Source organism: Mesoplodon densirostris, chromosome 3 (genome assembly GCF_025265405.1).
Source record: "Mesoplodon densirostris isolate mMesDen1 chromosome 3, mMesDen1 primary haplotype, whole genome shotgun sequence".
Taxonomy (NCBI): domain Eukaryota; kingdom Metazoa; phylum Chordata; class Mammalia; order Artiodactyla; family Ziphiidae; genus Mesoplodon; species Mesoplodon densirostris.
Genome location: NC_082663.1, coordinates 74,182,796 through 74,196,286, shown reverse-complemented (window position 1 = coordinate 74,196,286; position 13,491 = coordinate 74,182,796). Strand labels below are relative to the sequence as shown.

At 35.8% G+C, this 13,491-nt stretch overlaps 1 protein-coding gene across 1 annotated transcript in view; it reads right to left on the bottom strand.

Annotated features, from left to right (window-relative positions):
* Positions 1 to 13,491, bottom strand: part of ADGRV1 (adhesion G protein-coupled receptor V1) — a 525,892-nt gene that overhangs the window by 450,000 nt on the left and 62,401 nt on the right. Inside the window, exons 22-24 of the mRNA XM_060091810.1 lie at positions 10,262 to 10,442; positions 9,071 to 9,273; positions 1,651 to 1,780 (exon numbers count right to left, since the gene is read on the bottom strand). Coding sequence (XP_059947793.1) covers positions 1,651 to 1,780; positions 9,071 to 9,273; positions 10,262 to 10,442 — 514 coding nt within the window. The remainder of the gene's footprint in view (positions 1 to 1,650; positions 1,781 to 9,070; positions 9,274 to 10,261; positions 10,443 to 13,491) is intronic.

Genomic DNA, 13,491 nt, shown 5'->3' with positions numbered 1-13,491 from the left:
CTGAAATGATCTTAGAGACATAAGAGGCAAAATGGATTTCAGGGACTATCCAGTGCATGGCTTGGCTTCCATATTAACCAGAAGTTGTGAGGAAGAGGGGTGAAATTTAACAGCAATGTACCCTGGCTAGCATAAAACATCTACTCAGGTGGCTATCATATGTAGAATTAGTATTATAGGCAAAACAGTGAGGAATAAGGGTTTCTCCTTTGATCCTCAAAAGAATTTAGCTCTACAAGCTATTTCACCTCTTAGGCAGTCCCAGCTACGACTGGCGGAATGGAGGCCAGCGTCTAGATTCCTCTACCTCCAATCCGCACTCAAAGGGGGCGGGGGAGGATCAGCTTCTCTGCCAGTATTGCCCACTTAAGGTGCAAGACTGGTTTTCAAATGAGTACTCATGCCCAATTAATACATAACGATGCATATTCTAGAGATATAGAAGTTTCTATATAAAATCACAAGTATCACTATGATCACAAATATCATTTCTGAAGAATATTTGATGCTCCTTATTAATCAATATTAGGTAATACTCACTAACAGTTTCTCTATTACACAAGTATTTTTAGCTATAAGTAATACAAAGAACAATTCTTCAAATACTTTATAGTGACCTCTGATTAATGAAGTCGTTTCATGAAAATAATGATTTGGAAATGAAAGGACTTGTCTCTAGAAGACAAGCAAAGCTGGTATTGTTACATGACACCAGCCCAGCAGGCTGTCCAGCATACTTTCACTGTTTTATGTAGTCAGCCAAGCTGTGGCACTGTTTAATCATTTCCCTGGCTTGTCCTCCTTTGCTGCCACCTGGGCTTTGGGAAAACAAGGAAGGGAAACATGGGAAAATTTTGTCATACTTCCCCAAAGTCTCACTGCATACTAAAAGACAATCTTAGTATTTCTGTCTTACCCAATTTCTCCCTTTGGATGGCTTATTCAGTACTATGACTTTCTTCATCAAAACATAAAAATAATAATAAGCTAATAATACCAGCTTTTGTAATGGAAGAGACTGACCTGATGAATACCATACCAACTCCCAAATTCTTACATTTATAAAGGTAATATGGTACACATCTCATGTGTACTGTAACACCCCCAGTAGCACCTGATAATCAAACACAGCGATACTTCTGCAAAGAAACGTATATAGTTAATCTAAGTGGGATAAATAAAGATTATAAGTAGCCTCTCTTCAATACAGATGAGTTTTGCCACAAAGTGGATTTTTGACTCCAAAAATCTGTGATAATCAGAGTTTTCGGCATTACAGAATTGAGAGTAAGGTATTATTAACCTGTTTTATTGATAATCACCTCATAATGGATTATCTGAAGAGATTAACTTTGACCTGTTCTACAGCTGGAGGTAGCTCTAAAGGAGCTACTGTGAAAATTGAAATAAGGAAGAAGGTAGAGAGGTGATTTTAGAGGCACCTACTCTGAATGATAGCTATAATTTGGTGATTCAGCATAATTAAATTATATAATTGTAAAAGCACATCTACTTTAGGAAAAGACCAATGGGTAATGAAAGGGTGAAAACCAGCACAATAGGTTAATTCAAAAGAACCTATTTCCTTAATAGAATCTACTACCACCATGGTGAGTGTACAAGTAAATATTTGAAATTTTTGAGTCTTACCTCCTCCCTCCAAGTTTAACAACTCAACTTTAAAGGATTTTTCCAATTCAGGAATAGAATTATCAGTGATGTTAACAGAAATGTACTTAAATCTTTCTCCTGGTTGAAATTCTAAGGTACCAGCAACACTCTGAAATATAAATAAAAGATTTATCCATTAGATTATAATTATTCTGTATGTGAATGTGTAAAATAAGAATGTTTACTATATCCCAAATTGTTATAAATACTGAAACAGATAAAGTAAAATATAAAATTGAAAACATTTAAGTGGATATGAATAGTGTTCAATATGAATTCTAAACAAATATCCTCAAACTAAATAAAGCTGATGGATTTTTATCTCTCTTATTTTCCTATTCATCAAAAAAAAATTGTTAAGGCAAATGAGAAATCTGAATAGGTGACATCCACAAATTCCTAAAGAATTAAGTCAATGAGATGCATGGAATTCTTTTGATTAAGTATATTGAGAACTATTCGGTTTATGTCATTGAGTAATTTAAATACTCACTGCATAATAATAATCGTATTTTCATTCCAAAAATTTCCCCTATAGCAATAATAAGTATCAATCCACTGGGCATTAATCTTTCCTTGATTATATCACAATTGCAATTCACGATACAAATCTCCCATCAGAAAAGTTCATAGCTACTAGAAAAGTAGTTTTTCAAAGTCTTAAGGCCCTTTTTCTCCCACTATCTAATATAAGCATTTTCCCCTCAAGTCATGAGAATAAATAAAGATGTTTAAATTTTTTCTAGGGTTAGCTTTTGTGGACAACTATATTTCATCCTGCGGAGCAATTAATGATCCTAAAGCTAAACTGAGGAGCCCAAGTACCAATGCATTTAATCACTCACTTACTAATTTTTTTCAATATTTTCAAACACATAGTATGTGCGTTGTACCATTTTAGATGCTTGGGATTCAAAAACAGCCAAGTCATATCTGTATCTCCATGAAAACATTCCCTAAGGAGTATTAAGCACAGGATAGAAAACAACTGCTATAAAAGACACACAGCAGCTCAAGAAAAAAAAGTAATTAACCCTGCCTACAGTGCAGTCATCAAAGGAGTAATTCTACAAATCTTAACAGCAGAAATAACATTTGACTGTCTTAGGAAACCATATTATTTGACATTAGCAATATCTTACACAATTGGCCACTCCCTCTCTCTCTGGTATTCCGTGATACCACATTTCCTATTTTTCCTACCTTTTTAGCTCATCTTTGTGTTCTTTGAATTTTAACATTCTCCTAGGACCTGGAAAAACTATTTTTCATCAGATTCCCTCTAGACCCTATCTCTAGACAAGGCTACCATATTCTAGGCTTCTAATGTCATGTATATGTTCCCAACTTCCAAATTTCTACAGGCAAAACTTATTTCATTGCACTTCGCCTTATTTCACCTTGCAGATATTGTATTTTTTACAAATTAAAGGTTTTAGCGACCCTGCGTAGAGCAAGTTTATTGGTTCCATGTTTTCCAATAGCATTCCCTCACTTCTTGTCTCTGTGTCACATTTTGGTAATTCTCACAATATTTCAAACTTTTTCCTAATTGTTATATTTGTTAACAGTGATCTGTGATCAGTGATCTTTGATGTTACTATTGTAATTGTTTTGGGGCACAGGGAACTACACCCATATAAGACAGCTAATTTAATAATTGTGTGTGCTCTCTGACTGCTCCACTGACTAGCCATTCCCCCATCTCTCTCCCTCTTCTGGGGCCTCCTATTCCCTTAGATACAACAATATTGAAATTAGGCTGATCAGTAACCCTACAATGACCTCTAAGTGTTCAAGTGGAAGGGAGAGTCACATGTCTCTCACTTTAAATCAGAAGCTAGAAATAATTATTAAGCTTAGTAAGAAAGGCATGTCAAAAGCCAAGACAGGCCAAAACCTACACCTCTTGAGCCAAACAGTTAGCTAAGTTTTAAATGCAATGGAAAAGTTCTTGAAGGAAATTAAAAGTGCTACTCCAGTGAACTCATGAATGATAAGAAAACAAAACAGCTTTACTGATGATATGGAGAGTTTTAGTAGTTATATAGAAAATCAAACCAGTCACAACATTCCCTTAGGCCAAAGCCTAATCCACAGCAAGGCCCTAACTCTCTTCAGTTCCATAAACGCTGAGAGAGGTAAGGAAGCTGCAGAAGAAAAGTTTGAAGCTAGCAGAGGTTAGTTCATAAGGTTGATGGGAAGATGCCATCTCTATAACACATAAGTACAAGATGAAACACCAAGTGCTGACATAGAAGCTTCAGCAAGTTATCCAGGAGATCTAGCTAAGATAATGAATGAAGGCGGCTGCACTAAACAAGAGATTTTCAATGTAGTTAAAACAGTGTTATATTGGAAGAAAACGCCATCTAGGACTTTCATAACTAGACAGGAGAATTCAATGGCAGGATTCAAAGCCTCAAAAGACAGGCTAACTTTCTTATCAGGGGCTAATAATGCAGCTGGTGACCGTAAGTTGAAGCCAATGCTCATTTACCATTCCAAAAATCCTAGGGCCCTTACGAATTATGCTAAATCTACTACACCTGTGCTCTGTAAGTGGAACAACAAAGCCTAGATGACAGCACTTCTATTAACAACATGGTTTACTAAATATTTAAGCCTACTGTGGAGACCTACTTCTCAGAAAAAAATATTCCTTTCAGAATATTACTGCTCATTGACAATGCACCTGGTCACAAGAGCTCTAATAGAGATGTACAATGAGATTCATGTTGTTTTCATACCTGCTAACACAACATCCATTCTGCAACCCATGGCCTGAAAATTCTCAGAAACATCTCCAAGGGTATTAGCTTTCTGACAGTCATGAAGGATATATATATAGATTTTTTTGTTTCTTTCATTTTGTTTTAGTTATTAAAGAAAATGATAATCCAACTGGAGATTGGGGATGGCCATATATGACAAACCCACAGCTAACAACATACTCAATGGTAAAAAGCTGAAAGCATTTCTTCTAAGATCAGGAACAAGACAAGGATACCCACTCTCGCCACTTTAATTCAACATAGTATTGGAAGTCCTAGACACAGCAGTCAGACAAGAAAAAAAATAAAAGGAATCCAAATTGGAAAGAAAGAAGTAAAACTGTCACTGTTTGCAGACAACATGATACTATACATAGAAAATCCTAAAGAGACCACCAGGAAACTACTAGAGCTCATCAATGAATCTGGTAAAGTTGCAGGATACAAAATTAATATACAGAAATCTGTTGCATTTCTATACATTAACAACAAAGTATCAGAGAAATTAAGGAAACAGTCACATTTACAATAGCGTCAAAAAGAATAAAATACCTAGGACTAAACCTACCTAGGGAAGTAAAAGACTTGTACTCCGAAAATATACGATGATGATGAAAGAAACTGAAGACGACACAAACAGATGGAAAGATATACTGTGTTCTTAAATTGGAAGAATCAGTATTGCTGAAATGACCATACTACCCAAGGCAATCTACAGATTCAATGCAATCCCTATCAAAATATTAATGTCATTTTTTAAAGCTTTTTTTGATGTGGACCATTTTTTTTAGAGTCTTTATTGAATTTGTTACAATATTGCTTCTGTTTTAAGTTTTGGTTTTTTGGCCACGAGGCATGTGGGATCTTAGCTCCCCAACCAGGGATCAACCTGCACCCCCTGCATTGGAAGGTGAAGTTTTAACCACTGGACTGCCAGGGAAGTCCCTTAATGTCATTTTTCACAGAACTAGAACAAATAATTTTAAAATTTGTATGAAACACAAAAGACTGAATAGCCAAAACAATCCTGAGGACAGAGCTGGAGGAATCAAACTCCCTGACTTCATAGTAGACTACAAAGCTACAGTAATCAAAACAGTATGGTACTGGCACAAAAACAGACACATAGACTAATGGAAGCAAAAGTAAACAAATGGGACCTAATAAAACTTCAAAGCTTTTGCACAGCAAAGGAAACCATCAACAGAATGTAAAGACAACCTACTGAATGGGAGAAAATATTGGCAAATGATATGACCAACAAGGGATTAATATCCAACATATATAAAGAGTTCATACAACTCAACATGAAAACAAAAAAACCCAAATAAAAAATGGGCAGAAGAACTGAATAGACATTTCTCCAAAGAGGAAATGTAGATGGACAACAGGCACATGAAAAGATGCTCAACATAGCTAATCATCAGGGAAATACAAATCAAAACCACAATGAGATGTCATCTCACACCTGTCAGAATGGCTATCATCAAAAAGAGCACAAATAACAAATGTTGGCAAGGATGTGGAGAAAAGGGAAGCCTCATACACTGTTGGTGAGAATGTAAATTGGTGCAGCCACAGTGGAAAACAGTATGGAGGTTTCTCTAAAACCAAAAATATAACTACCATATGACACAGCAATTCCATTCTTGAGTATATATATCCAAAAAAACCCAAAACACTAATTTGAAAAGACACATGCACCCCAACGTTCATAGCAGCATTATTTATAATTGCCAAGATATGAAAGCAACCTAAGTGTCCATCAACAGATGGATGGATAAAGAAGTTATGGTATATATATATATATATATATATATATGTACACACATATACACACACACACACACACACACAATGGAATATTACTCAGCCATTAAAAGGATGAAATTTTGCCATCTGTAGCAACACAGATGGACTTAGAGGGCATTATGCTAAGTGAAATAAGTCAGACAGAGAAGGACAAACACTGTATGATATTATCTATGTGTAGAATCTAAATAACATAATAAACTAGTGAATATAAGAAAAAGGGGGCTTCCCTGGTGTCGCAGTGGTTGAGAGTCTGCCTGCCGATGCAGGGGACATGGGTTCGTGCCCCGGTCCGGGAAGATCCCACATGCCGCGGAGTGGCTGGGTCTGTGAGCCGTGGCCGCTGAGCCTGCGTGTCCAGAGCCTGTGCTCCACAACGAGAGAGGCCACAGCAGTGAGAGGCCCGCGTACCATAAATAAATAAATAAATAGATAGATAGATAGATAAATAAAAAAGAAAAGAAAAAGGAAGCAGACTCACAGATATAGAGAACAAAGTATGGTTACCAGTGGGGTAGTGAGGCAATGTAGTGTTGAGGGAGTGGGAGGTACTATGGGGTGTAAGATAGGCTCAAGGATGTACTGTACAACATGTAGAATATAGCCAATATTTTATAATAACTGTAAATGAAACATAACCTTTAAAAATCATATAAAATTTTTTAAAAATTTTTTTAATGAATAAAGGACCTGAATAGACATTTCTCAAAAGATGACGTACAAATGGGCTACAGCTATATGAAAAGGTGCAAATCATCACTAATCATCATGGAAATGCAAATCAAAAGCACAATGAGATATCACCTCACACCTGTTAGAAGGAATACTGTTAAAAAGACAAGAGATGACAAGTATTGGAAAGGATGTGGAGAAAAGGAAATGCTTGTACACTGTTGGTAGGAATGCAAATTCATATAGCAATTATAGAAAATGGCACAGAGGGTCCACAAAAACTTAAAAACAGAACCGTCATATGATCTAGTAATTCCATTCCTGGATATATATCCAAAGGAAATGAATTCACTATGTTGAAGAGATATCCGCATTCCCATGTTCACTGAAGCATTATTCACAGTAGCCAAGATATGAAAACAACCTAAATGTCTTTCAGCAGATGAATGAAGAAAATTAGATAGTAGATAGATAGAACAGAATATTATTCAGCCTTAAAAAATAGAAAAAGGAAATCCTGTCATATGCAACAACAGGGACGAACCTGAAGAACACCATGCTAAGTAAAACAAGCCAGACACAGAAAGACAAATACTTCATGATCCAATAATACGTGGAACCTAAAACAGTCAAACTCATAGAAGCAGAAACTAGACTAGAAGGGTGCTTGCCAGGAACTGGAAGAAGGGGAAAATAAGAAGTTATCAACGGATGCAAAGTTTCAGTTATGCAAGGTAAGTTCTGGAGCAATACTATATTGTACACTTGAAATCTGCTAAGAGAGTAGATTTTAAGCATCTTGAAAGAAAGAGAGAAAGGAAGGAAGGAAAGAAAGAAGGAAGGGAGGGAAAGAAAATTATATCTATGTGAGGTGATGGATATGTTAATTAGCTTATTGTGGTAATCATTTCACAATATATATGTGTATCAAAATATTAAGTTGTACATCTTAAATACATATAATTTTTATTCGTCAATTATACCTCAATAAAGCTAAAAAAAACTTTAAAAAGACCATCAATATAAGGACTAAAGTATTTCTTTAACAGAACACAGAGAAGACAATACTAAGCCAAGATGAGATGCCCTATGGAGTATACTACATACCAAACTAAAGACAAAATAAATGTCAGGGCAAGAGAAATATAACTTGCCCAATAAAAGCGTTTGAGAAAGAAGAAATCATCTTCTTGCAGTTAGCAAAGAAAACTCTGCTAACTGCAATACAGCCAAAATTAATTGAATTCAATTAGCCAAGTTTTCTGGGGTTTGGGAGAAAAAGTATGTACAAATTACTGAAGACTACACCCTTGTACAGGTCTTATTAGGAATAAGAGGAAAATCAAGAAAACTAATATTAAATTTAAGGAAAAAGATTCTTTGGGAAAACAAATGTTGAAGGATATAAAATACTTCCTGAGAAGTATAGCTGAGAAGAAATTATGAGCATTCACTTAATATGAGTATTGGTGATAATACAACTAGGCAACAGTTATTGAGGGTTACTATATATGTTCCATGTACTATACGTGACACTTAAAATGCCATCAATCCTCAGAGTGGCCCAGCCCAGCAAATATTATCTCTCCCTTACAAATAAGGAAACTGAGGTCAGGAAAGACTGAGTCTCCCAAGGCCACACATTTAGAAGGTCAATTTAAACCCAGTTCTGCCCAGTTTCAAATTCCAGGTTTTTTGTTTTGTTTTGGTTTGGTTTTTTTGCCAGTACCACACTGGTTCTCATTTGGAGAAAAAAAAATAAAATTGAAATGACATAGACAGATAATATTTTTACAATTTTGGAGTTGTTCAGTGGACACAGACAAGAGGATTTAAAATGTGTAAGAAACATAATTTTAAATATATATGATTAAAACCTATAACTTAAAATAAATAATACAAATGAAGCCTATGACAAATATAAGGTACAAGAGAAATCAATATGACAGCTATTTAAGTGTCAGGCTTTAGTGGACTGAAATACTTTAATTCACAGAAATTTGAAGGCTAAAAAGCCATCAATGCTTCTTTTCCTTGTTTAGTAAGTTCCAGGTACAGTGCCAAGTCCCTTCCAAACCCCCAAGAGGACTGGGTCTGTTTTATGAGCATAAATACTGCTTCAAAAGGATTAAGTGATTTACCTGGTAGTCCTCAGGACTGAATGCTGTCAGTGATACTGTTCTATATTCCGCCATAACCCTCCCCAGAAGCCCTTGAGCACGGACGACCAGCAACCTAACTTCTCCATCTTCCTCCTGCACGGTGATGTGTGGAACACTACTTGCGGGCAGGGTCATTGTGTCCTCAGGCTGGGGAGGCAGCCCAGTGGAGAACTGTAGCAAGCCTGGCAGATACAAAGAGAAGCAGGGCATTCTTGCCCCAATTATCTGTGGAAGAATCTCTTATTCACTTGAAACAACCTTACACAATTATTTTGATCACCAGGATAAAATTCAGAGGGCTCTCATTTAGAAAAGACTTGAGTGAAGATTTGACTAACATGCTTTTGACAGAATATGTTAGTAAGTTTTCAAGATGTTAAAAATTAAAATGCTAATTTTCCTTGTCTCTACCCAAAGAAAGCTTTTTTTAATGGAAGCATCAATAAAAAGAATAGTGATGGAGTTTTAAAATATTATTATCAAACATTTACTCATATTTGACTCTCCAGAATTCATCCTTAAATTTATAGCAGAACAAAATTAATGGCACCCTAAAGGATTTGCAACACGCTTTTTTGAAAATTTAAGTATGAAAATCAGAGTTGAAGAACTTCCCAGGTTTCCTTCACATATCTTTTATTGGATGGTCTTGCTTTATTCCTACAAAAGAACTATTACTTTTCAATGCAGAAAACAGTCTCAACTTATTATGACAGACATCTATGATAGTTTCTCAATTAAGAAAATTATCACTTTTCAGCCTAAGACAAAAAGAAACTAATATAAACAGACAGTGATAATGCTACTTCTTGAAGTTAAATAAAATATAAATTACAAAGTATTCCAATTAGGTGTTAACATATCACAGTAGGACAATTTTCAAAATTAAAAAAAATTTGATTACCATGAATAAAAATACTTTTTTCATTTAAAATAATCCTGCATTTAAAAATACTTTTCAAAATATATTATTAAACTTTAGAAATCGATCCCTATATTTTTTTCACAAGCACTGTCCCTCAAAATGGCAGCTTAGAAGTTCCAAGAGCTTGGAAGTTAGAGCATCCGAAGGAGTTCTACTTCAATCATTTGCAGAAGTCCCTTAAACCCTTAGCGAGATCAAGTACACCCAGAGAAGAGAGGATTATTCTTGCAAAAGGGCTTGGTTACCATATGGATGATCACTAGCTTTGATGGTGATATCTGTTGTTTCCTTTTCAGGGTCTATGCTTGCACCACTGGTGGGAGTTGAACCTAGTTTCCCATCTCCAGGAACCGCAGAAACCAATGTCACACGGAAATACTCATCAAGCTCCGGAATATCATCATCAAGGACATAAATATTCAGGACCTATAAATATAAAAATCCAAAGGCATTAAGCAATGAGGCATGTAGAAATTATTTGCCACTTATCAGAAGAAAATAAAGCAGCCAAACAAAGTTACTTTTTAACATGACAGATTTCTACACAAACTTAGACATAAAAATAGAGAGCGAGAGAGAAAGAGAGAGAGAGATCTGAGAAAGTAATTCTTTAATCAATAATGGGTGCTGAGGAGTAATACTTTCTGTATAAAAATATCCTAGTCATGTATTAATATCATACCATATATTATACATTGATATATCAATATAGTATCATATATTCTTTGTACCAAAGACGGTGGTATTACCAACCTCACGTATAGAGTTCCTGGTTAAGGAACTGCACGTTATCTGATAGAATGTGGTAAGGCAATAGGAAAGGACAATGTATCCATGTCTAGTTCTGGCCTAAGGAAAGCCTGACATACCTAGCAGCTGCATGCTAGAAAACAGATCCACAATAAATGCTAGAAAACAGATCCAAAATGAGCCCTATAAGTCTGGCATACACAAACTGCTCAAAAAACATTAGGAAAGGAAGTAGCAATAACTCAGCCATGCTCTACAATATATAAGTCAAAATTTGAAGTGAAAAAAACCATTCCACCTTCTTTTATTAACTGAACAAGCATGTTTTGACATCTACAATGTGCCAGGGCTAGAAATGGTCCCAGTTGCTAAGAGACTCACTGTCTTCTGTAGGAGAGAGATCTGTGGAAAAACATTTAAAATGCAATGCAAAAATGTCATAATAGACTTATGTACAAAGTAAACTGAGAACAAAACAATCAGCTCTATCTGGTAAAGGTTTTACAACAGACAAGTCTGAAGCAAGTTTTAATGAATTAGTTGTAGTTATGAGTAATAATGAGGAAGGATATTTCAAGTAAAAGAAACAACAGCATGAAAGAATAAGACACCTGGGTAACTACAGTTAGACCACTAAGGCTGGAGTGGGAGAGAAGTCTGGACAGATAAACAAGAGTCAAGATCATAGGGACCGTTCATGCTATCATTAAAAAAATGAACTTCATTCCATAGAGAGTAAAGGAAAATGGAAGAATCATAAGCAGGGGACTGACAAAATGAGAATTCCATTTTAGAATCAATACCATGGCAGAATGTAAACAGAGTGGACAGAGCAAGAAAGGACGCAAGGTGCTGAGTTAGGAGGTGACTGACCAGAATTAATGAGGTACTGAACTAATTCAGTGACAATGGAGATGAGGAAAAATGGATGGATTTTAATTTGTTCTGGAAATAGAAGACCAAGGCCTTAAAGACTCAGCATTGGGAGTGAGGGACAGGAAGGAATGATGTATGATTTCCTGGTGTCTTCCAGAAAGGAGGGTGACAACAGTCTGAAAACAAACTGTAACTCCAAATGCAATCTCCAAAACACTAGTCATTAGGCCTAAAAGCATCTGAAGAACTTTTTTTTTTTAATGTAGTTTTTAATGTAGGCCCAAGACAGAATCTGAATTTAATCAAAATTTTAATTAATAAAGTAATACATGGCATGGCCAATGTGCTCAAAGTATAAAAATGACACTTCTACCCAAATCTTGTCATTAGTTTTGAACTAAAAGGGAACAATAGCGGTCTGAAGATTTAAAATATCTTGCCCCTGGGCCTCCCTGGTGGCGCAGTGGTTAAGAGTCCGCCTGCCGATGCAGGGGATACGGGTTCGTGCCCCGGTCTGGGAGGATCCCATGTGCCGCGGAGCGGCTGGGCCCGTGAGCCATGGCCGCTGGGCCTGCGCATCCGGAGCCTGTGCTCCGCAACGGGAGAGGCCACAACAGTGAGAGGCCCGCATACCGCAAAAAGAAAAAAAAAAAAAAAAAAAAAAAAATCTTGCCCCTAGAAAGTAAGCTGACAAATGTTGCTATGAAAAGCAATACCAAAATATCAAGATATACATTAAAAATGAAGCAATTAATATTTTTAAAGTATTGAAGCATACCAAAGTACTCGCTCAATTCAATTAGTGAAATGAAGAGTTTGAAACTGAAGACCCTATCAAGGTATAAATGTATCTCACATGGTGACTCAGTACACAAAACAGTATTTACCTTTACTATATGTTATACACTGCTATTTTCTATTCTCTTTTGAAAACCTTTCTCATAACTCACTAAATTGATTTCATAACTAACGGGCCATTTAAAAACACTTGAAAAACACATTTCCAGTATACATTCCTGTACTGTAGCAAAACACACACACACACACACACACACACACACACACACTCTTCCCAGACTGTCTTGCCGCTAGGTTTCTAGATGTGATTTAAGTGTATTTAATTAAATGTACTCCCCAGACATCTGGAAGGCAATAGCAAAGTGGAGGTCACCTGACTGCTGTCTGTGCTGTAAAGCATAGTCACGGAGCATCAGCAGACACCTCAGTATCCAGTCTCTGGCTTAGTAAGACTGAGAAGCTAGTGTAGATCCAGCAGGCACAGCGCTATAAACCAACCCCCGTATTCAATGTTATTGTTGCTTTAAAGGTCAATTAGTTTTAAAGAAATTTTAAAATGACAGAAGATAATATTTTAAATAAATCTTGACAGGAGCGTTGATGACTATTTTCCTGACCAAACTTTTATTAACTCTTAGCTCTTCCAAAATATATATGAATACTCTTTATAAAACAGTGGTTCCCAGTTATATTTTTATTTCATAGAGGGTAAATTTTCCAGGGGAAAATTTTGAGGATCAACTCTGTTTTCCAAGTGGGAACATTAAAAAGTTATCACATACCATCACTGTTACTTGATAAAAGAAATAGCAATTTAAATCCAAAAAAGAAGTGAAAAAGACAGGATCAGAATAAATTATAGTCCTTTAAATGGAATAATTTCAGCCTTATGAAAACTTACTCATTGTCCTAATTTTCCTCATTTTACCAAAGACCAGTAAAACATTTATCATGCCTCTTATTTACAGACTGCTATTGGGAACTTCTGTTATAAGTTATTTGTTTCCTTCTTACCCCAAATTATAGAGATTTGATCACTCTTCTTTAGCTT